Source organism: Acipenser ruthenus, chromosome 13 (genome assembly GCF_902713425.1).
Source record: "Acipenser ruthenus chromosome 13, fAciRut3.2 maternal haplotype, whole genome shotgun sequence".
Taxonomy (NCBI): domain Eukaryota; kingdom Metazoa; phylum Chordata; class Actinopteri; order Acipenseriformes; family Acipenseridae; genus Acipenser; species Acipenser ruthenus.
The window spans coordinates 30,890,956-30,913,184 of record NC_081201.1 but is presented as its reverse complement, the minus strand read 5'-3'; the positions used below and the strand labels follow the sequence as shown (position 1 = coordinate 30,913,184).

Below are 22,229 nucleotides of genomic sequence, written 5' to 3'. Positions count from 1 at the left end.
TTTGTTGTGAGACAATAAAGGAGATAAGGAGTGCAACTGCATTACATGCACATTATTTGCTTGTTTAAGTTTTATGACTAAAAGATAAACACTATTGGCTGTCCTTTTAAAGACTACTGAAGGTCTGGTAGCATTTTTGAACCGTAACATTATATACTGACTAACCATTTCACAGGCAAAATAAGAAGGATAAGAAAATTGTATGTGACTAGAAAAATCAATATAAAAAGTACTTGGTTTGCAGTATATTATTTATTTATTTAATTATTTTACAATATTTTCTATAGTAACATCTTCCTCATAATACTTACACTGAAGAATGTAATAATAATTTTACACATGTTTATCTAACTATACATCCTGGCAACGTCAGCACTAACATTCCAAAATGCCCTTTGTGGTTTTACACACTGACTTCAATTACATTCTGCTTTGCTGGCTATTTCTGTATACTTGCCCCCTGCATATATACATTAGAGACAGCTGGCACTATAAAAGCTAATTGATGGAACATGGTAATAATGTAAATGAGTTGCTCAGATGTAAATGTACCATTAAATTCAATGCCCAGTTTTAAAATACTTTGCAGAAAGAAAATGTGTTGGCTCAAAATTGGGTCTACAGTACATGGAGATCTTATGCATTTTTAATCTTTCCAACGATAGGCTATGTAAACTACAATTCTTTATCAACTGATTTTTAATTTTTTTTTTTAACAACCATCTGAAGCCTAAGATGTTTCAAATAATCAAATCCCAATTTGGTTTTCTTCCAAAAACAATGCTTCTATGACAGAAAAGAATTCCCCTATAAATCCCCCTTTTATTAGACTAGTATTTGTCATTCAGCTACTCCACAACCCCAGACGTGGAAATATATACTGTGGTTGTTTGAGGTCTTACCAGCGCTTTGTTGGGGTCGATAAAAATAGTATGCAGAAGTGAAAATCTAGTGCTGTGCTGTCTGAAAATGATTAGAATGGTGCGTGTAGCTTCATTGGCACAACTAACCCACAATCATTCAAATTAACATTGAGATAAGTTTTATATACACAGCAAAACGGATTGTAAACACATAACACCAATTACTTGAGAATCACTTATCCAATACATAAAGCTATAACTTATAGTGACTCACCTTCCTAAAAAGAGACTATATATCTATTGATGTATAAATACATTTGCTGCAAAACAATTTAAAACATCCAGTTTTGAAATTGCCAATATGAATGCTCTTTCAAGGCGAGATGGGAATTCTGTTTTAAAATTGCATTTCAAAGTCTGTTTCCACAATAGGGGCATTTACAGTAGTTAATTGGAAATGATCTGATTTTAGTTTATTTCTGAGAATGGCATCTTATTTATTTTTCACAAACTAGAATAACTTGTTTAATTAAGGCCAAGGATGTATACACTATACTGCACATTAAAAAATGTATTTATACAACAAGGCTATTATGTTACATATCATCTCTAGTATATACTTATATTACCCAGTCATTAGAATTGGAACTACAATGAAAAGAACCGCCCTCCGAGAGTTTAAAAGACCAGCAGCCTTCTGACTCATAATACAATTTGTCTCCATACCAACTGACAGCTATTCTGTTCTTGTCTGTAGTGAATCATGGTTATGGACTATAACAAGCATCTTTATGTGAAACACTGCATCTACTGGATGTCTGGTATTCAATTGTTCAGCATCCATTAGTAAATTAAATCATATTTCAATCTAATTGCACATAACACGTTAATCTTGTTTTCAGGTTTATGCTCAGAATTTCCTGGGCCATTATGTTCGTTAGAAGGCAGTCTTTGCTAAATCAAGTCATGTCATTGTTTGAAAAATGATTATAGGAACAGTATACTATTGTACGGTGTTTAAACAAGAAATATGTATATGCATTTTATTAATGAGCATAATTATGATGCAGTTTCTTATACAAATTGTACTTGATTTATACAGTGAAGCCCATCTAAGATTTACTCCTAGCCAGCCCTTTGCTTGGACGCATCGCCTCCATACTATACTATATTAAAATGTATATTTTTTCTTAAAGTTTAATGTTTATTTGAATTTGAACATAGATTAATAACATTACAATTTAAGATAGTACAGTACTTAGTTTTATGATTCTAATCTGAACTACTTACCCCCTGAGCAGTCTGCTGTCATCACTCCATGATTCAGATATTTCAGAGAAATAGCTAAGAAAACTCTTAAAATGTAATCAAATACACAGAATAGACAAACTGGTTATATTGCATTTTTTTTTGTAAAAATCTAAAATGGTGCCTGTACACAAATTGCATATAAAATTCAGAAATATCAGCATTACAAGCTCTAAAACATGTACCACATTTGTGTACACTAATCTTTGCATCTCGTTCAATTTAAACTCATTCCCCCTCCCCTCCCCCTGTAATGCTGTCATTTGTGTGACTTTGTATTTAATAGATACATAAAATGTTTTAAAATATGCAATTGTCTGCAATACAGAGATACATTTCATATAATAACAGAAACCTTTTCTTGGAGTTTGCTTGTCCTTCTGCCTACCATTAGGAAAGTGAAAAATGTTCTGCACCTGTGCCACCAGGTGTATTGCCTGGCATCAGTTTCATGTTTAAAGTATATAGTGGTACCTACTGAGACAACTTCAAATTGCTCCATTAGCAGCCATCCTTCCCAAACTAACGTTAAAACGTTCATCACTGCCAGTACTATAACCCAAGCTTCATTGCTAATGACTGTAGTCAATAGAGCCCAAAAATGTAGGTCAAATTTCACGTAAATATAGTAAAGTGCTGAAAATGTAAAAATCAGATGAGCAACTGCAACCCCCATAATAAAAATGATGAAGAATTGGTGATTACTCTTGCCGATGCAGTTCTTTAGAAAAATGCAATGATGGTCATACTCAAGTACACAACAGTTGCAGAGTTTACAGTGCTTGGCTCGTTCTGGTTGAAATACCTAAAACAAAAGGTAAATATGCATCTTTATTTTGAACTGTGAGGCAGACAAAACCAATTGGTTTATTTATTTAACAGCAGTATGAAAGATACTGTTTCTGAATTCTCACTTAAGGCACATCAAAGTTTAAAGTCCAAGGCATAACAAAATAGTGCTTGACTAGCTTAGATACATGTCTCTGTGAGATTTACTTGTAATCCAAAAAAAAAAAAAGTAATTTGAAGTTTTCAGTTTAAATACTAACAATAGATTGGGTTTTGTCCAATTTTGTCCAATGTTCATAGTTTCTAGCTTATTGTATATACTATATGAATTTCAGGTGTGTTTGATTAAACAGTTTTAAAAGGAGAGAATCTGACTTAAAACAGCAACATTTGGTGAATGGATCCGTAGCAAAGAGACGTGGTGTATATAACCTGCACTAGATGTGGCTTACCTCACAATAAATACAAAACTTGCTGAGACTTTCGTTTGCATCCACAAGGTCAGCAATTTTTGAAAACTTTGTTTCAGATTCAGCACTTTGAAGCCGTCCTGGATCCTTTGTTAGAACTACCTTAAACATCCACAGGATGCCACTGAAGTGAGTGGCTGATACAAGCAACAGTGTATTAGCAGGCCAAAGAGGTGACCATGGGTTAAGGAAATGCTAACCTTCAGTACAATGTTATAAATATGCATGCATTTCACTTTTCAAACACTACAATGTTAGGAATACTGTAAATGCGCGGCTATTGTTTATTTGTACGGAGAAATACGGCAGAAAGTAAAACAACCAAAAACAAGAAATGCTAAATTTCTACTAATATTCTTACAGAATGTCCAACAAAAAAAGCCATTACAGCAAAGGATATTTGGTAGGATCTTGTAAAATAAGCAAACCAGTGAGTGGAATATACCAGCAGCAAATGTACCCAGGTATGCTGGATTTGGCAACCTGCAATAAAATGGCAGATTCTAAACGTGGATAAGGCTATTTACATTTGTGTAAAGAATGGGTTCTTAACTGTAAACCTTATCATTGGGTTTGCTGTTGATTTTCTATGATGAATTACAGAGGTGTACTTTTTTTTTTTTTTTTAAGTTGTTATCAGTTTGCTATATGTAAAATCTCCATGCATCAAAACATTTGGTAAATCCGGCAAAAATCAAACGACGAGGGCTTAGGTTGGCCAGGGTGTTCTCGGATCACGCGCACCAGCGACCCCTGTAGACTGGTCGTTCAGCATTGGATTGTTTATTGTAACAAACTGTTGCCCGATATGTATGTTTAACTAAATCAGATCAAACATACCTCTGAATGTCATTCATCCTATGGTACTGAGAGAACGTTGCCCTTGCCAACCAAGGGAAAACCAGTGCACAAAAGATTCCACCATACTTGCCCAAAGCAGATGAAATGAGGAACACAACTGAGGCACTGACACCAGGGAATAGCAGAGTCCAATAGTACATGCCTAAAAATTACAAAATAAAATGTTTTACATACAGTAACACATACTGTAATTACAGTATTGCAATGTCTATCTTTTCTCAAGGTGTCATTTGTATGATGACATGAACCTATTTGTAAACACAATTTATTAACTACAGGATAACTCACATATTTTAATCTTTACATAAAAAATTAAAAAATAAATAAAAAAAATAATACTATAAAGTTTGGATATCCAGTACAGTGATGGCTTTCTGAAGCTTTAAAATAGTGTAAGCAATTTAGTGGTCTCTACTGCCCTCTAGTGCAAAAGAAAAAGGTAAATGTGATTTCAATACCGGGTCGGCAGAATACCGGGTTCTGACGACACTATGCTATGCTAAGTTATTATACCGTGCTGTGTTTTCACACTGGACACTCCAATTTCTTACTTCCAGAGATTATGTAAAGCCATTTATTTTAGTGGACTGAAAATGTCACATGTTTATATATATATATATATTTTTAAATGTAGCGACTTCTATTCTAGCGTTTTTCACCTACAAATGTGTTTTTTCATGATGTGCTTTTGCACTGCACATTGCAGCTTTAAAAAGTTTAATGTTTGTTTTGTGAAAATGTTTGAAATGACAAAACAGTGGACATACTGCATACTTTGAATTGTGTTTCACAAGTCAATAAATATGTTAATTGCACTTCTTGATTCTTGACTGTGTGTTGTGCTCTTCCATTGAGTAACATTTTTCATAAATGTTGACTTCCAATTACAGTATTATTACTATTTTTTAATCTAATCACAGACTATTTAAAACGCTACATTATCAAAAAGTTTGTAAAATAAAATACAACCAAATCCTTACCATAGGACTCCTTGGGTTTCCGATCATGTGGCTCTTTGCTATATTTATTTAAAACCTTTGCAAGTTCTTGGTGTCTAGAAAAGTAAAAAAAAAATAGAAATATCTTGTCCCTTATTTACAAAACATTTCTAAAACTCAAAACACGCATGTTTCAGGGTTTGTTAAACAATGCACAAACCTGTATGTTATTCCTTGCTTGGCAATGTCGAGTGGAGTAAGTCCATTCTTAGCTTTTAAATGCAGACTCCGGAACCCAACAGCTTGCAAAAGCAGCCAGCTTACTTCTATTGCACCTTTTTCAGCAGCTACGTGCATGGGAGTCATTCCTTGATTATCAGGAGCATCAGCTTGACACCTCTGTACAGAGAAAATAACGAAAAATATTCATATTCATGAGGTGACTGACTAAATACCAGGCACTGATCTAACTTGTCATACTTTACAGACAAAAGAAGTGAAATAAATAACTTTTAACAGTTTCAATATTACCTTGTAACACATACCATACCACATAACGGGGATGGGGAACTCTGGGGCATAGCTCAGTGTGAAAGTTGGAACACTTTAAGGGGGAGAGGTTAAAGCTTAATTTAATTTAGATTTTACAAAACATGTATCTGAAATAACTGATGATTAGAAAAGTCGGCATAAAAATACTTAAAACAGAAATAGATACATACACTGTTTCTCAATAAATATCTCACAACATCAGTGTTTCCAGTTGAAGCGGCAAGATGCAGGAGTGTGAGTAAACACTTGTCTGTATCACAAAAATTGAAAGTCCCCAATTCCTCAAGGTATCTTACGGCAAATCTGCAACGTGAAAAAAAAAAAAACACAACAAAAAAAAGAAATTTGGAAACCAACAATATAAAACGACTGCTTTACTTTTGAAGCATTATTTTTGGAAAAGTGATTATGTTATCATAATGCTACATAATCAACACTACCCCACTGCCTTTGACTTAAAATTAAATTGTATACAAATGATAGAACAACTAAAGCTGAAATAACCTGTAACCAAATGAACATATTGCTGCAGAATTGCTTTTAAGTTTAACGGCTGTAAGGCTGCCACCTTTAAACAAACTCCACTGTTTCAAAAAATACTTGTCCTGCCAGCACAGGTATACAGTATCTATACAAGTGGCTGTAGTGACTATATGGATATGTCTTGTAAAAAAAGACTTACAGATTTCCACCTATCACTGCATGATGAAGTGCTGTCTTCCACTGATGGTCGGTTAGGTTCACATCTGCTTCATATTTCAGCATTCGGTGGATAACATGAACATCACCATGTCTGAGATAATAAATAAATAAAGCACGCTTAATTACAGTTTCCTTCAAGTTTCTAAAGAATGTAAACACAACTTAGCTTGAAGACAAGAAGTAGTAAAATGAAACGTTATTAATATTATATACCAACTAACCTGCAAGCAAAGTGAAATGGTGTTTGGCCTGCATCATTAGGTAGATTAGGGTCAGCTCCATGCTGCAGAAGCAGTTCTGCCAGCCCCCTGTTCCCCAGGAATGCAGCGTAATGAAGGGGTGTAAATCCACTCCAGCCTATTGGGAAGACGAGCCCATCAATTCAAGAACAGTATAAAGGACAGCCCACATCATCTCCATACCAGTGGTGTGTTGCCACAATAACCCAGGGCATTTTTTATAATAAAAAAAAAACTTCACTGAATCTCTTTTTTTAGAACTACCAAAGGATTAATATTAATAGCGCAAGGCCAGATTTTCACAAAAATCACAACATCTCAATTGATTGCACCTCTATCTTTGCAGGTAGTCTACTAGAATGGGGGTCATTGTGAACTATTGTATTTTATGACCCGAGGAGAATGAGGCTTATGAAAAGGCAGGGTAGGAAAGATCAGACTCATGCTACCCATATATGTCACATGGTAGACCAACTTTAACCCAGCATATTTCATTATAAAACAGAGTGTACATCTCAGTTTTGCAGTTTCTGATGAGGACAACGGTTGGCTTTATATTATTTGTACTTTCAGTCCTTCAATAGTATTTAAATTACACATGGTATGAACAAAGTTATTGGTTTTGAATATCAAGTGATTCTTGATCAACGACTTCATTCTCACTAAAAACAACCTGACGCTCTGGTTAAAGCGTGCCTCTTGTACGTTTCAACGTGTCCTAACAATGCGGGGCTGACCAGGTTTCTCAAAATAGCAATAATATGTAGCCTGTGTATTTGAAGTATCACGTGTTCTGCGATTTGAACGATGTAGACTAGAGCTGGTTTTCCTGAAGCATGGTATGGTAACTGCAGAGCAGAGCCTTATGCGTTGTTCCATTAATTTACAGTCTTACCTTTACGCGCCAGGAGTGACTGGTCTTGCTTAATTAAAGTGACACAATCCTCTAAATTTCCCCTCTGGATGGCGTCAAAAATATCAATACCGACAGAAATGCCTGAATTGAGTTCCATAGCAGACAAAACAAAAACGGATATGTTAAATTCCCCTACCCCTTCTCATATTACTACTAGTAACTGTTAACTTCGAGTACATACACAGCTTCAGTAAAGCGAATGGGGAAACAGTGCCACGAATTTTTAAAAAAAAAAATTGCATTGAGTTTCCGCCCCGGCAGTGGTGTAGCATCACGTGACAAAACAAAGCGGAAGATAAACATAATTCAAATGACAGATAATAGCGCACATGGCAAGAAAGTTTAAGTCGTGACACTACTACAATACTGCAAGCATGTTTTTCCAGAGGATGTTACAGAACAAGAACTTACAAAACAAGAACAGACATGTCAAAAAAAAAAAAAAAAATTCCACGGTATACATTTATCTTTATGTTTGCTGGAATGGAAACGGAAATTAAACGGGCAGGAACGGGATAAAGAGTTTAAATCTCACGGGATCAGATATGGGAGTAGTTAGTAGCAGTACCAAGTTTTGGGTGCGTTCACGGAGATCATTCTGCGCAGAATCTGTGCAGGAACTGACTGACGAAATTTTTTGACAAGAAGCAAATTAAAAAATATATGTACGGAACAGTATGGGCTGGAAAAAATGCTGGTGAGACAGGATGGGAATAAAAATTGAATTGAACATTTTTTTTCATGGGGTTCATTCAGTCCCGTTTCCACGTTACACCTCAGCGTTTCCCAAAACGGTGTGAGAAGGTACAGTCAAGTTTCGTAGCTCATACCCAACGAGTCCCAACCGGTCCAGGCGGAAGTATTATTACGTAGCAAGTTACGCAAGTTCAGTGTGTTTTTGGATTTCACTACAATGGCGGTCGTTAGAGCGCAAAGAACAGTGAGAAAAGAAAATACTTCTTTATCTTGGGATGCGGAGGAAATTAAAGCACTTTTGAATACTTGGTCAGAAAGTTCTATTCAGGAGCAGTTACTGGGTGCAGTGCGAAATCTTAAAAGTTTTTGACAACATTTCGAAAACGCTGCAGACAATTGAAATTGAAAGGACGGCAGTACAGTGTCGTGTCAAAAAACAAACAAACAAACAAAAAAAAAAAAACTCAGGGACGCCAACAACAAAAGTGGCAACAACAGAAGGACGTTCACAAAAACAGACGCAATGTAGTTTGGAAAGTGTGACTTAGGTCACCAGCTGGATCACCCGAGCTGGACAACTTTATTATACACTCATAAACAAGCATTACCTTTCCAAAACAATTTACACAGTGATGTAATCATTAACAGTTTGAATGTTATTTTGTAATATTATTTATTTATGTTTTGGTAACATCCCCAACACTAAACCTAGAGAAGATGAAGTGAGGTGCACCTGTCCAATGCAGGATTGTAACATGTACAAGCCCTCATTTTTCAGCCTAATAAACCACTAACATTTAAGACCTTCACACACCACAGGTGCAATGCAATTCTTAATTACAAACGGACTTTCCAGCCCTTTTTCAACCATGCAAATCGTAAGTGTTTACTTCCTAATTTCGTCCAGAAACGTATATCTGTAGACATTTGCGACATGCTGCATGGAACTCAATTACTGTACTTGTATTTATGTATAATCGAAACGTAATTATTGTTTTATTCTTATATTTCATTATTACAATAGTAAACACAATTTTACCAAATTAAAATAAAACAAACTGATACTAGCACGATACCAGTGATAATTGTTGCACATAGTGCCAGAGTGGGCGAGTCTGACTTTCAGTTTTCAGTTCCTCAAAAGTTACACTGCTGAAAACTTTCCCAACATCTGCATTTATTAGTCATACATTACACATACCCAGACCTAATATATGGTTGTAAAAGTAAAATGTGAATTTGTATCCCTATACAACAACGTGATTGTATCATGTTAATCAATTAAGTCTATTTGTTTATTTATTTAAAAAAAAAAAAAAATGGACATGGGAAAACTCCAGTACTCTGCAGGCTACATAAAACACAACTAACAAATGTGTCATATTGTTTCATAAAGACGCTTTTTTCCATTGAGACTACACAAATATAATCTTTGCACATGCGAAAATAAATACGAGATGTTAGGACTTGACTCATAGAACGATCAAATTCCATGTATTTTTATAATAGAGAAAAAAGTAACCCGGAAGAAGAGGAGGGATGATCCTTCAAAAACTTCCTCATTAGCCGGCGTCAGAGGAAGACTAAGTATGGAATTTTACACTGCTGAGAACGGACAGTACTTTTAATGTACAGGCAGAACAATATATGGAATGTAAGTAGCACCATTGATATTTCAAACTGCATATTTCAATTTTACTTGACCGCTTACTCCAAATCAGATTGTTCTTTTTCATATGGTATGCAAACCAGTGGTTTCCGCTCAGGATGTTGTTAGATGTTTATTTACAGAGTAATGCATACTGTTTAATGGTTCTGCAAATATAACCGAAATATGCAGTACTGTAACCATAAGACAGGATTCCTTTGTCAAGTAAATGTCAGTAAATTTACCAGAAAAAAAAATAGTAAACTGGCAAATGTGCATAAAGTATAAGTAAAACAAAAAGTTATGTCTCGGTTACATACACACTGGCTGTATTATTTTTATGGTATGATTTGGTACTCTGTTATAATTGCAAGATTTCCTTCATTATAAATATACCAGACCTTTTGCCAAATAACTGGTACTCTGCAGTGTTGGAAAGCATAGCTTGATTTAGTGTCTTTATTTTCGTTTCCTCTAGATGTCACTCTAGTTTAAAAAATACAACGTTTATTAAATAATAATAATAATAATAATAATAATAATAATAATAATAATAATAATAAATAGCTTTTGCAATTTGACACTCAAACATGGATCAATAAAATGTTCACATTATTTACAATGTTTAATAGAATTATGAAGGGGTTATATAATTATATTAGTTTTATTGGTGTATTTGTTATACTGTATGATGCATTACATTATATAACATATACAATTATTACACAGTATGCTCACTCCAAAGAAACATCTTTTATATACAGAATACTCCAACCAGTTACAAGAGAAGTATACTTTCTTTAATCCTTATTTAAAATTGAAGATGATAATAAAAAAAAAAAATACTTTGTAAAAATATAAAAATAAGTCTTGTCCTATGTGCTATTGGGTTAGCATCCTGCTAATGTAGAGTAAACATGTTTCATGTGGTATTAAATATTAGTAGGTGAGAGAACAGTACTTTAACTCAAAACCACAATGTAGGTTTTAACACTTAGTTTCTCTAAAATTTGACATATAATTGCATGCATATGTCATACTGTTTTTATAAAAATGAGAACTGGCAGAAATACCTGGTAAATACAGATCTATTTGATTGTGTGTTGTATCTACCTGTCCATATATTTAGTATGTTTATATTTTGTCAAAGGCGTACATTACCCACATAAAGCATAACTCAATTCAAGTTTGAAGAACTGAACATAAAATGAAAGGTGATACCAAAACATTTGCACTTTCGTTAAGGGCTTTAGAGTGTGAAATCAAACAGGAAATGTCAGACTGATTTTCTCTTTTAATACTATGTTCAGTTTTAGTTCCTTATTTCATAGACAGAATAAAAAATAAAACAATCTGTGTTAAAGTGTTCTCAGAGTATGCATGTTAAGGTGTGAATTACCTTAACAAAAATGGCAAAACTGTAGCAAATAATGCAAATTAAAAACTGCAAATAGCTTTAAACACAAAATCTAACCACCACTATATTCTTTACCTCTTTACTTCTGCTTTTTTTTCCAGGAAATGAGCCATGTGATTCAGTAAGTTATTTCTTGTTCAAAGTTCAGTCAAGCTACAGATTAAGTTCTAAAGACGGATTAAGAAACAGCTTGTACTTGTATTTCAGTTGGAAACAGTCACAAGGATCGCAGAGATGAATAAAAAAGGTAAAACTTTTATAAAATTGAAGTACTATGAGCTACTGAGATGTAGCCAATAATGTAAAAATGACTAATATGTTCCTTTGATTTCACTGCTTTAGTAAATGATGCAGTAGATGTATACACATGTTGTGACATGCTTAAGAGAAGTGTATGTAGAAAATACATTATTAGAAACTAAATATGGTTACATCATTTCAAATGGTGACACAGTAATTAGATAGAGAGATCAGCACAGAATTACAGTTTTGCACAGGGAGCTATTTTTCTTTTGATGAGCCTGTATGAAATTTCAGTAGTTGAAAATCCATCTGCGATGTTAATATGAGCACAGCCAGAGTCTCGCAGGGCCAGCATTTTCTTCCCTTGCCTGTAACATAACAAAGAAAATAATTAGGCAGAATAAAATCTGAAGCAGGCAGCATTGATCATTTTAGTTTTTAATCTCCTCAGGCCTCACTGAGCTGTACAGTATCTGAATTACTGCTGGACAGTTAAGATGCTAATACTTCAGTCTTCAGTCAGTCTGGAATTGTGTGGTAAATTTAAAACCTTGCGTAAGTATACTCTTATTTTTCATGTAGATTCATTTAAAGTCATTTTTTGAAAAATATATTTTGGTTTTCTGTAGTTTAGAAAGCCAAACCAATGAACCACTTTGCAGTAGAGAAAACGATTAATATAAATACATTCTATTCATAAAAGCTAGTTCATTCTTGTTGGTAGGTTTATATTAAAAACGAACACAAACTTAAAAACTGCGTCATTTCACTTCAGCTTGCCAGGATGAATTAGGCCGTGTTGCCGTGTTGGTTCGTGCATCTAGGCCAGCGTGGTTTAATGGAGTCTTCTATTCCAAAACATTTTGTACGAATGTGGAACTCTGAAAACTATTTATGTTCCATTTAAAGCCTTTTCAAACTGCTTATTTATGTTTATTAATCAGATATTACTTTCTCCACTCATGACCGCATAGATGTTTAAGAAAAAAATAGTAAAATAAATGAATGAATAAATGATAATGTTATTTTCCGCTGTCATTATTTAACTAAATTGCAGTGGCAGTAATTATTTTTCTCTTCTGTTTAAACCATTTTCTTTAATTAAAGCACAGGCATGTTTATAAAATCCCAGAATCTCATGGCCAGATGCCTTTTCGAGAAAATACTAGCAAAATGGTTCCGCTTTGTGAGGGTAATCTCATTAAAACTCAGTTTGCAGTTTTTTTTGTGAAAAGAAAAATAAAACGATTAATGTGACATTACCAGTAAAACAAAAGCATAGTTACACTTTTGAGTCTTTGAAATTTACCTGAATAGCTGTAATACTTATTTTGTAAAATTTACAGTTTTGATTTTACTTAAACAAAAAATGAAACGACTTGTATCTTGGTGTAAAGATACTAATAAATCTGGCCCAATGTGTTCTGAATATTAACTTTTTTTTTTTTTTTTTTTTGCAAGCAACATTATTCTGCAAATCATGGAGTCAAGACAAGAATCAGAAAAAGAACTTCAGTCATCCGGAACATCCACAGATTATCAACTGAAAGATAATAAACAGGAAGATTCCAATCTTACCAGTATTCCAAACATTGAAGAGATGGATTTGACACAGGCATTGACAATCCTGAGAGAGAAGCTTTTACAGTTTGAACAAAGCATTCACCAACTCAAGCAGGATGAACGGGAGCAGACAATAACTAACCTTTTGCCACTTTTCATTAAGGTATCATTTATTATAATTCTTTATTATATTTATGTTTCATTTCCTGTATTCTGTAAGAGTTAGGTATCATGTACATTCTACTAATACCAGAATTTGGATTTCAATCAAAAACATAGTTGCTATTTCAACATGTTATATTTTCATTTGGATTAAAAAAAAATGATCCAAATGACAACATATGGAGTGGACTTTTAGGTAGTGATGTTGAGATTTGAGATGTACAAGAAACCAAAGTTGCTACAGACCACAGTGCACTTGGTAAGCACCAACGTATTTGTAAATGTAACCTTGGTTAAGTAGAGGTGTGATGCAATAAGAAGGGTGGTGAAATTGAGACTGCAAATGCTTAACTTTGTTTGTTTTGTTTAAGATTGCAGAGAACACTGCTGGAGAGGAAAAACTGGCCAACATTCAGACCTTCGCTGGTGAAATCGCTCAAATAATGGTTGAAAATATTGAAGAGAAATTAAGAAACAAGCCTGCAGGTATCTTTCAGCCGCTAAATAATATAATCATACACACAAACAATGTCTGGTTTACAATTAAATTGAGGTTAGCAGTGCTTCAAGTCAAAAAATAGAAACTATTGGTTCAATGGCGGGAGGTATTCATCCTTTACTCGTAATTTCCACAGAAGATCGTGAACCATGTATGGCTTAATTAGGTGGGAGACACAAGAGCATGTGATCTTCATCTTCCCAGTAATGGAGAGTCAGCTTAAAAACAAGACCACATGATGTATAAATAAGTTACAGAAACTAGAGGTGTTATGATTGGTGCCCTTGTCCTCTCTATCCCCGGGCTGAGAGAGTGTTCTTAATTCCAGTGTGGTGCGCAAATGAAACAAAAACCTTTCTTTGAAATATTATTAACAAACTAACAGAAGGTCTTTTATTTCAGAATTTCATAGGTCATTTTCTTTACAAGCCTCTTTTTATTACACCATAAAAGAGGAAGGTAGTTGTAGGTTGTTTGGTGTTAAAGTATTGTCTTAAAACTTTTCATTTTCGTTTGTCTGAAAACCAACATTAAATTAAAAAACAGGGCTTTTCAGTTCTGTAAAGCACAGGCCCCTAGCCACTCTTGTCTAAAAGAAAGAGTGTGATTACGTACAGGCGTGCTTTTCTTTACATTAAAACCTCTTGTTTTTAGGTCACTTTTAAGTATGCAGATCCATTTGACATTTTTTTTTTTTTTTTTTTTTTTTTTTTTTTTAAACATACCTCACCACTCAATATTTAAATATAAAATGTAGTTGATGGGGCATAATGGTTGAGGTACTGTCATTTTCTGAGAATTTAGTTATTCTTTACTTTGATGTTGTATAAATAATATCTTGTTAATGTATCTAATGTTCTTCATTCAAGGTCAATCTGGATTTAGATATTATTTCATCCTATTGCCAGTAGATCACTGTATTTTCACTGTGACGATTGTGGTGTTTATCATAATGGGTGTTAGAAATATAGTTTGACTGAGGGAAACTTTCTTCACAGTATATTCAATAACCTCATGCCTATGGTTTTGCCCTGTTCTTTTTTGTTTGTTTGTTTTACAGAGGAAGCTCGCTTTGCGGTGGAACATTTCATACAGTGGAAAGAAGAAGCGAGCACTAACAAAGGGTGGCTCTTATTAAAATCAGTTTGGTTATTATGCAGTGTTGACTCGGTGAGTAATACAGTATGATTAAGCTGCATATTTATCATTCCAGTAGAAGGGCAGTGGTGTACATGTTTGCACATCTCCAACAGAAAAATAAATACATGAATTAGCTGGGAATTAGGAGCTGAACATTTGTAGCTGCTGATTCAAGGTGCGTCCAATTGTGTAGTTTACAAAAGGTTGCATCTCAGTGAGGTGGCTCTAATAACGCAGGTTATTCTGTAATACATAAATAATTAAATTACAAGTACAGGTCATTCATTTTGTACAGACATTTTTTGTTTTGTTTTGTAATTAAGTGTACACTGTTTCACGACTGTCTTTCCAAAATAGCCATATTGCTTATTACGGTAGACGTACAAAGTAAAAGCAGATTTTCAGCATGACTGTCTTGCAAAGATTGCTGGAGAAGGGATAGGACAACTTTAAACAACCCTTAAACATTATAGAACTTACAAGTGAAAGATAGAAACTGAACTGAAAAAGTGTAGAAGCATGTGAAATAAATAGAGTTCAAAGGTGACAATATAACAGGATTTGATGAAGAAAGAAAATCTTAATATTATAGCAAAACCACTTAGAACCTTTCAGAATGAAAAAAGGAGGGTTGTTTCTAGCTATACTATATGTCCTTTAGGGATGCTAGCAAATCACAAGCAACTGACATTGCCTGTTCTGAGATTGCAATAAAGAAAAAATATATATATATTTTGTAAAATGTACCATAGCACCATTTGCTCCTGGTAAATACTTACATTGATTTAATAATATTTTCATATGTAACTGCAGTGTTTTGTTATATTAAAATTGCTGCATTTTAATGCATTTCCATCCTCTAATAATATGTTTTATGTATGGAAACAAACTGTATTTGTGGCACTTACATACCCCTGTTGTATTTATTGCAATACGTACTTTATTTAAAAAATCACAGTATAATGAATTTTTAAAACGGTTTACTGAATAGATGCCTGTTTTTTTTCTTCTTAGGAAACAGTAAGCATCATCATTACAAGTGGAATACCAGCCATTCTTTTAAAGTGCCTGTATCTGTTTGTAGCTTTCCCATCAAACAGTGAAACAACTGAAGACAACCCAGAGCATTCATTCCAGGAAATCTTCACTCAGGTAAGAATTGTAGGAATAAATAAGACAACGTTCATTTAAATTGTTATTCAAAACAATTGATTCTGTCATTTTTAAACAGAAAATGAACAATGTGATCGAGCAAAATTGAAACATCTAGCTCTGCGTGTACCTTCTTAGTAAAACCAACACCAAAAATAAATGATTAAATATCTGCACAGATCCACAAATAGATAGATACAGTGATCTGCCACTACGCAAATAAAACGTGAGCACGTTTCTAATTCAAATGGCAGCTGTAACAGTATTGCATGTAAATATAGTTTGTACAGTTAATTTTGAAACCCTTATTTTTTTACTGTACATTTCCTTCAAACCTCTTGGATCATGTCACCTACATGTAGGAGATATACACTAATACACTGTAATCAAATTTAGTAAACACCAGTAAGATGAATCATTTTACCAGAATACTAGGATACTAAGGATTGCATTCTAAAGATCTGCAACAGTATATTTCCTTTATACCATATTACTCCTACCATATTTACAGGCTGATTTCCTGATTATCCATCATGTGATTGTTCAAACAAATGGCATGTCTCCCTATACACGAGAGCATAATCAATACAACCTTGTTTTTTCAAAACGCCTGATTATGAGAATCTTTGTAGCAAATGATATACATAAATAGCCCTCTTGCTCTGAAGAATAAATAACTAAGGAATTCTGTTTTCTGTTCTTTCAGACACTATTAAAGCTATGCAGTGATCTGAACTGTGTAGAGGAAATGGTACAGACACGTGAACTACAGTGTCTTATTATAGCCATGACCTCCCTTTGGGACCAGTGTTGCTCTTCCTGGAGAAGATCTGCATCTCTTGTACTAAGAGCTATTTCAAGTGTCCAGGCTTTAAATACAGTCAAGTCATTACAAGGTGAATATGTTCCTTTGTTTCATGTGTATAACTGTCATATCGGGTTCATGTGACTTTTTGGTTTCCTGACACTTTAAGATACTGGCTTCATACTTGGTACACAGCTATACTCTGCTTTTCTCATGGTCAAGTTAAGTCGTGGATATTGTATAAGAAAAGCCTTTTGTGCCAGTTATTTTACAAGTTCATATCTCGGAAACCATTTGATGGAGTGATTTCGTAATTTTATAAACCCTGATATTGACCTCACCTAATATGTCTGCTAAGTAGAGGTCATGTGACTTGTTAGACTAAACTATAATGAATATTTGGTATATAACTGTATTGTATGATTTTCTCAGTTAATTTCCTGTACTGTGTTGCACCATTTCACTGGCACATTGTTTAGCCTCTGGACATATCAATGATACAGATATTTTTTCCACATATCCATTCTAATTAATTCTTAAACAACCTAATCAATGTGCACTTTCTTCAATAAATACTGACTTCTTTGAATGGTTTCTCAGTTTGTGGCAGGTGTTAAAGGGTCAATTTAATAGTGGTATATACAGTACTAGGAACTTTATTTAGCCTTAATTGCAACCACCTGATGCAGAATCATAAGATACTACTATGTTGCATAAGTCTATGGCAATGGTAATGGACTTTTTCACATGACATGCATTGGCATGCTTTTGATTCTATGATCTGTCAAATGACTTTCATTAATCATAGTTTAGATGCAGTAGGCAATGCCACAGAAATACAGAAGACTGGGCTGTGGCTGTATGTTTTTAAATACTGTGGTATTTGTAACACTTGCAAACAAGCTTGTACATTTCCCTTAAAATACTATAAATAACCATTACCTTCCTGTTATATTTGTCATCCAAGTGCAATTGCCAGAAAACAACCAACCAAATGTAAAACAAACAAACTAACAAAAAATAATATTTTTGTACGCACCTGAAATCCAATATGAAACCACTCATTCGGTTTCTCAGTACATACTGTTTGCCTGTACTGTATATGCATGCATGCACACTGCATGGTAAAACTGAAGTACAACAAAGTTGTTTGTTTGGTTCGTGTTGTTGTCTGTCTGCATTGTACAGTGCTTTTTATTATTAAGCAAGACTTTTAAAGTATCATAATTAATAGGCTTCTTTTCATGTTTACAGCCATGAACTGCATAAAGATCTGCACTCAAAACTTGGCAAAAATCGTTGATCAAGTACCTCCCAGTGTCTTGGCTGAAGTGGCTGTCAGCGTGTTCAGTTTTATAAAGGACTCCTATTCCACGTCTCCAGGGCTGTTAGCAGAGTTTGAAAATAACGAGGGATACAGAATACTACAAACAATATTGTGTCGGCAAGTACATTCCGGTTTTTAAGTAAAAAAAAAAAAAAAAAACTGGGATTCCTTTGGAAATTTCTTTTGCCACAGTTTTTTTTGATAGTCAGTATGAATCAACGTGTACAAACTGAAATACTGTCTAATAGAGAGAGATACAGAAAAAAGCAAAATATCTTAGGAAATAGAAATCCCTTTTAGCAGTATGAGTGTGAACCACTGTGACCTTCATTTTAAAATTAAGAATTCCAGTAGTATTCTTTTTTATATATATAATATATATATATATATATAATATAATATATATATTTTTTTACCAATAGAGGGCTATACATGCACGGGTCATAATACTGCAGGTCCCTGCTGGAATGTATCCCAGCACACAGACTGCAAAGGCCCTCATCCAGCTGTGGACTTCAATCAATAGAAAGTGCCCCCCAGGCATTATCTTTTGTCCCTAGGAAGTCCACCAGCTGCTGCACCCCCCAATTACTGATATGTTTTAAGCCTATCGCCATGAGAGAGTAGCAGAAAAATAATAGACTCATACATACTGTAGCTTGGCAGCTGTCTTTTTTCACAGCGGCCTCTGTTTCTCTACATTTTCCCCATGTGACTGACTGTTTTTAAGTCTGGTTCTCCTTGTGTGGTCTACTCTTTACTCAGGCATCCCCTATTGCCATTTTTTCTGCTGTGGCAAAAACGTATTTCTGGGTTCAATCAAGCTCAAGTTGTTTGCAAGTTCTCCTCACGTCTTAGTCAATTATGTTAGAGGTGGTCAATCCTTCCTTTGGCCCAGAGTTTATAGTCATAAGTTGTTTGTTTTTCTAAATCCCAGAATACATCTCTAACTTAGAATGTTGAAAGGCTCATGAGAATAGAAATGTTCCTGCTTAAGTCTACACAGAACCTTTAACTACAGAAGGTCCTCCAACATACCAGCAGCTGTGTGTCCTGTGCAGTGATGTGACCTCTCCACCTCAATGGGAAAAGTGTGGGTGGGATCTGATGGTCACAAAAAAAAAAACACATTTATTTCTACTGTACATTTTATTTGGTGTTTTGTTTGTACAGGAGTGAGGCAGAGATGAATGAAGAAAATGGAAAACCTGTTGAGGATCTGCTGAATTTTATAGCTCATCTTACGCTTTGTGGACAAGCTGAATTAAAAGTTGCTATTTGTGTTTCGAACCCTCAGCCCCCAGGATTCCGGTTTGATCCACCACTCGCAACAGGTATTACAAAACACATATATTGCTATTACTGTTTTAATGTGACAATCAAAGGGGATTGCATTACAATAGATACTAATGTCCACAGTGATGAAGTATAACATACTTTTTTAACAGTGTTTGCAAGAACTATGTTTATTTTCCAGCTGTACTCATGAAAGCAGTCATTTATCACATATCTGTGTACTGTGTTTGGGAGATGATGAGGCATCAGATATGAAAGTACCAAATCTCAAACCCTGGTTTTCATTGTAATTGTTTTTGTGCAAGGGTTTGACTAGATTTCTGCATGTTTCGTGTTTATGCTTCCCTCCAGTGAAGAAATTCCCCTAAATAAACACATTTTCAGCATTGTTTATCTCAGAGACCAAAATTGCTGTCTTATTGCAGTCATATGACTTTTTGGTTTCCAGATAATAGAAAGAAAACATTTTACTCAGATGTATTCTACGATTCTTTCATACATGAACGGGAAACAAACAAACCAAAAAAAAGTTGAAATAATAGTATACATATTCATAAATATTTAGAGAGTGTAATTCCATTAATCCAGCAGTAGATAATAATCTGTGATTTGGTGCAAAGTCTACACCTAATTTAGCACTGTTAATCATTGTTCACAATTCATTTTTCAAGTTATTTTGATTTGAAATGGAAAATATTTTATTACCAAACATACCTGACATGTAGATTTTGCTTCTAGGATCTACAATTATGGTTCATCCTGTCAGGTAAACTGACTTCTAAAGAAAATACTTTTGTAGTATGCATGCTATTAGGAAAAAAACAACAAAAAATGATTCACATATGCCAAGAATGATCATGTACATGTAATGCATCCATGTGCACAGTGTTTGCGTAATATATATAATTAAGCATTATGTATGGAATATATAGACAAGTACAAACCCCTCGGCTTCATGGTAATGGGGGGACCGGGGCACATTGACATGGATTCACTATAGAAAGCATGCATCTATTTTGCATCCATAGATTTCTTCCTCATACTTAATGCATGCAAGCTCAAATACTTATGCATCCAGAGGTTGGGCAAAACATTATGAGACATATGTCACAAACACTTTTATTTAAATGGAATGATTAATTCCAGACTTTGCGAAAGGGCCAATAGCAGGTGCTTGGTTGTCAGGATTTCCCCTTCCAAGGCTGTACAAATTACTGATGATGGATCAGGGCCATTCTTAAGTTCATAATTTGTTGTCCAGCTTCTGTGTATTGTTTGCTGATCCCCATTACAAATAGTTATATTGAGTTATGTTCTTGTCTAGTCTAGTCCCTGTCCCAGGCTTGTATGGAACAGGTGGATTTGTGGATCCATCTGTAACATATTGTATAGCGAATATGTCAAGATAAATAATTTGTTTGGAGAATTTAGCTTGTATTTTCCCTTCTCTCAATCAGGGACAACTGTGAAAAACCTCCCAGCTTTTAGGATATTGCAGTCAGCATTCCAACAATCAGGAAGCATCTACATCTGCACCCAAATTCTGTCTACCATTAAACACATCTGGACTTGGACAAGGGCCAACTTCTTCCTGCTGGAGTGGACATTGCAGTCTCTCTCACAGCTTGCTGACTCTATTTGTTTGAAGCCTCTTCAAATCCACACCCAGTTCTTTCAACTTGTGGAGATGGTGGTTTTTGAATTGGATTACATTCCTCATGAAACCCTTCAAAAAATTCAGTATCTTATTAAGGAAAACTTCTCCACAAGGTTTACCATGGCAGCCTTGAAGTGCTTTTACAACCTAACCATGCACACAGTGCTGTTCAATGATGTCTTTAGTGACTCTGGGTTGTTGAAACTGCTTCTTGATGAGCTCCGGAAACAAGCAAAGATCCTGAGAAAAGCAGGTATAACAGGTATGGTCTTTGCAACATTGCACCCACTTATCTTTTAACTTGCATGAACAAATATTTGACAGGCTCAAAACAGCACTAAGCCAGGTCAAGGCAGAAACATAATGTAAAAAAGCAATTAAAATGAAATTTGAACAGACTTCCTTTTTTTAATTATACATACTGACTGGTAAATAACTAAATGGACAAATCACCCAAATAATAATAATAATAATAATAAAAAAAAAATGGTTCAACATGTATAATTTTGAAATCACTTAGTCTAATTCTTATATACTAAAGGGAACAAGAAAATGGTAAATGAGCAAGATGTCCAAAAGGAACTAACCACTGCAATGCTGAAGGCTGTTGCTGCCTTGGTGTTGAGATCTGTGAAGAATACTGGTAAGGACAGAACAGATCAAATTGCTTTCTTAAACATCTTTTATCTGATACTGTTGTCAGTTTGATGCCTCTTGGCAGCCAAGGCATTTCTGTACCACCTTTTCTTAAACCTTTTGCAGTGACCCTATTCTCCCTGTCCTGTGTACCACTTTCCTATACAAATGATACTATCTTCTACCATTTCCGTTTTTCAAAATTAATTGTTAGGAGCTGGGACACTCGGCTCCTCCCACTTCAAACATGATAGGCACTAGATATAGCCGCACCAGATAGTGGTAATGGTATGTGCTCAGTGGATTATCAGTTTGTAGAATATCATTGACATCCTGTTTACATTACAGCT

At 34.6% G+C, this 22,229-nt stretch overlaps 2 protein-coding genes across 4 annotated transcripts in view; one reads left to right on the top strand and one right to left on the bottom strand.

The window, feature by feature from the left end:
* Nucleotides 1-237: 237 nt before the first annotated feature.
* si:ch211-223a10.1 (putative ZDHHC-type palmitoyltransferase 6) lies at nucleotides 238-7,934 on the bottom strand. Its single transcript, XM_034030641.3, has 10 exons — nucleotides 7,618-7,934; nucleotides 6,705-6,840; nucleotides 6,464-6,574; nucleotides 5,952-6,084; nucleotides 5,450-5,628; nucleotides 5,272-5,345; nucleotides 4,271-4,433; nucleotides 3,831-3,913; nucleotides 3,413-3,603; nucleotides 238-2,976 (listed from the first exon to the last, which is right to left on the bottom strand). The coding sequence occupies exons 1-10, from the start codon at nucleotides 7,733-7,735 to the stop codon at nucleotides 2,509-2,511; spliced, it is 1,656 nt and encodes a 551-aa protein (XP_033886532.3). The 5' UTR covers nucleotides 7,736-7,934; the 3' UTR covers nucleotides 238-2,508.
* A 108-nt stretch (nucleotides 7,935-8,042) lies between these two features.
* The window catches only part of LOC117418177 (WD repeat- and FYVE domain-containing protein 4-like), a 60,262-nt gene continuing 46,075 nt past the window's right edge, over nucleotides 8,043-22,229 (top strand). The window contains exons 1-14 of one of the 3 annotated variants that reach the window (XM_058985090.1): nucleotides 8,043-9,212; nucleotides 9,844-9,988; nucleotides 11,501-11,520; nucleotides 11,607-11,646; nucleotides 12,094-12,197; nucleotides 13,104-13,368; nucleotides 13,739-13,853; nucleotides 14,927-15,036; nucleotides 16,021-16,158; nucleotides 16,865-17,054; nucleotides 18,218-18,407; nucleotides 19,464-19,624; nucleotides 21,044-21,505; nucleotides 21,785-21,886. In XM_058985090.1, coding sequence (XP_058841073.1) covers nucleotides 13,123-13,368; nucleotides 13,739-13,853; nucleotides 14,927-15,036; nucleotides 16,021-16,158; nucleotides 16,865-17,054; nucleotides 18,218-18,407; nucleotides 19,464-19,624; nucleotides 21,044-21,505; nucleotides 21,785-21,886 — 1,714 coding nt within the window. In that variant the 5' untranslated portion in view covers nucleotides 8,043-9,212; nucleotides 9,844-9,988; nucleotides 11,501-11,520; ... (1 more) ...; nucleotides 12,094-12,197; nucleotides 13,104-13,122. Of the gene's footprint in view, nucleotides 9,213-9,843; nucleotides 9,989-11,500; nucleotides 11,647-12,093; nucleotides 12,198-13,103; nucleotides 13,369-13,738; nucleotides 13,854-14,926; nucleotides 15,037-16,020; nucleotides 16,159-16,864; nucleotides 17,055-18,217; nucleotides 18,408-19,463; nucleotides 19,625-21,043; nucleotides 21,506-21,784; nucleotides 21,887-22,229 lie in introns of all 3 variants that reach the window. The other 2 variants (XM_058985089.1, XM_058985088.1) reach the window with 2 other exon arrangements.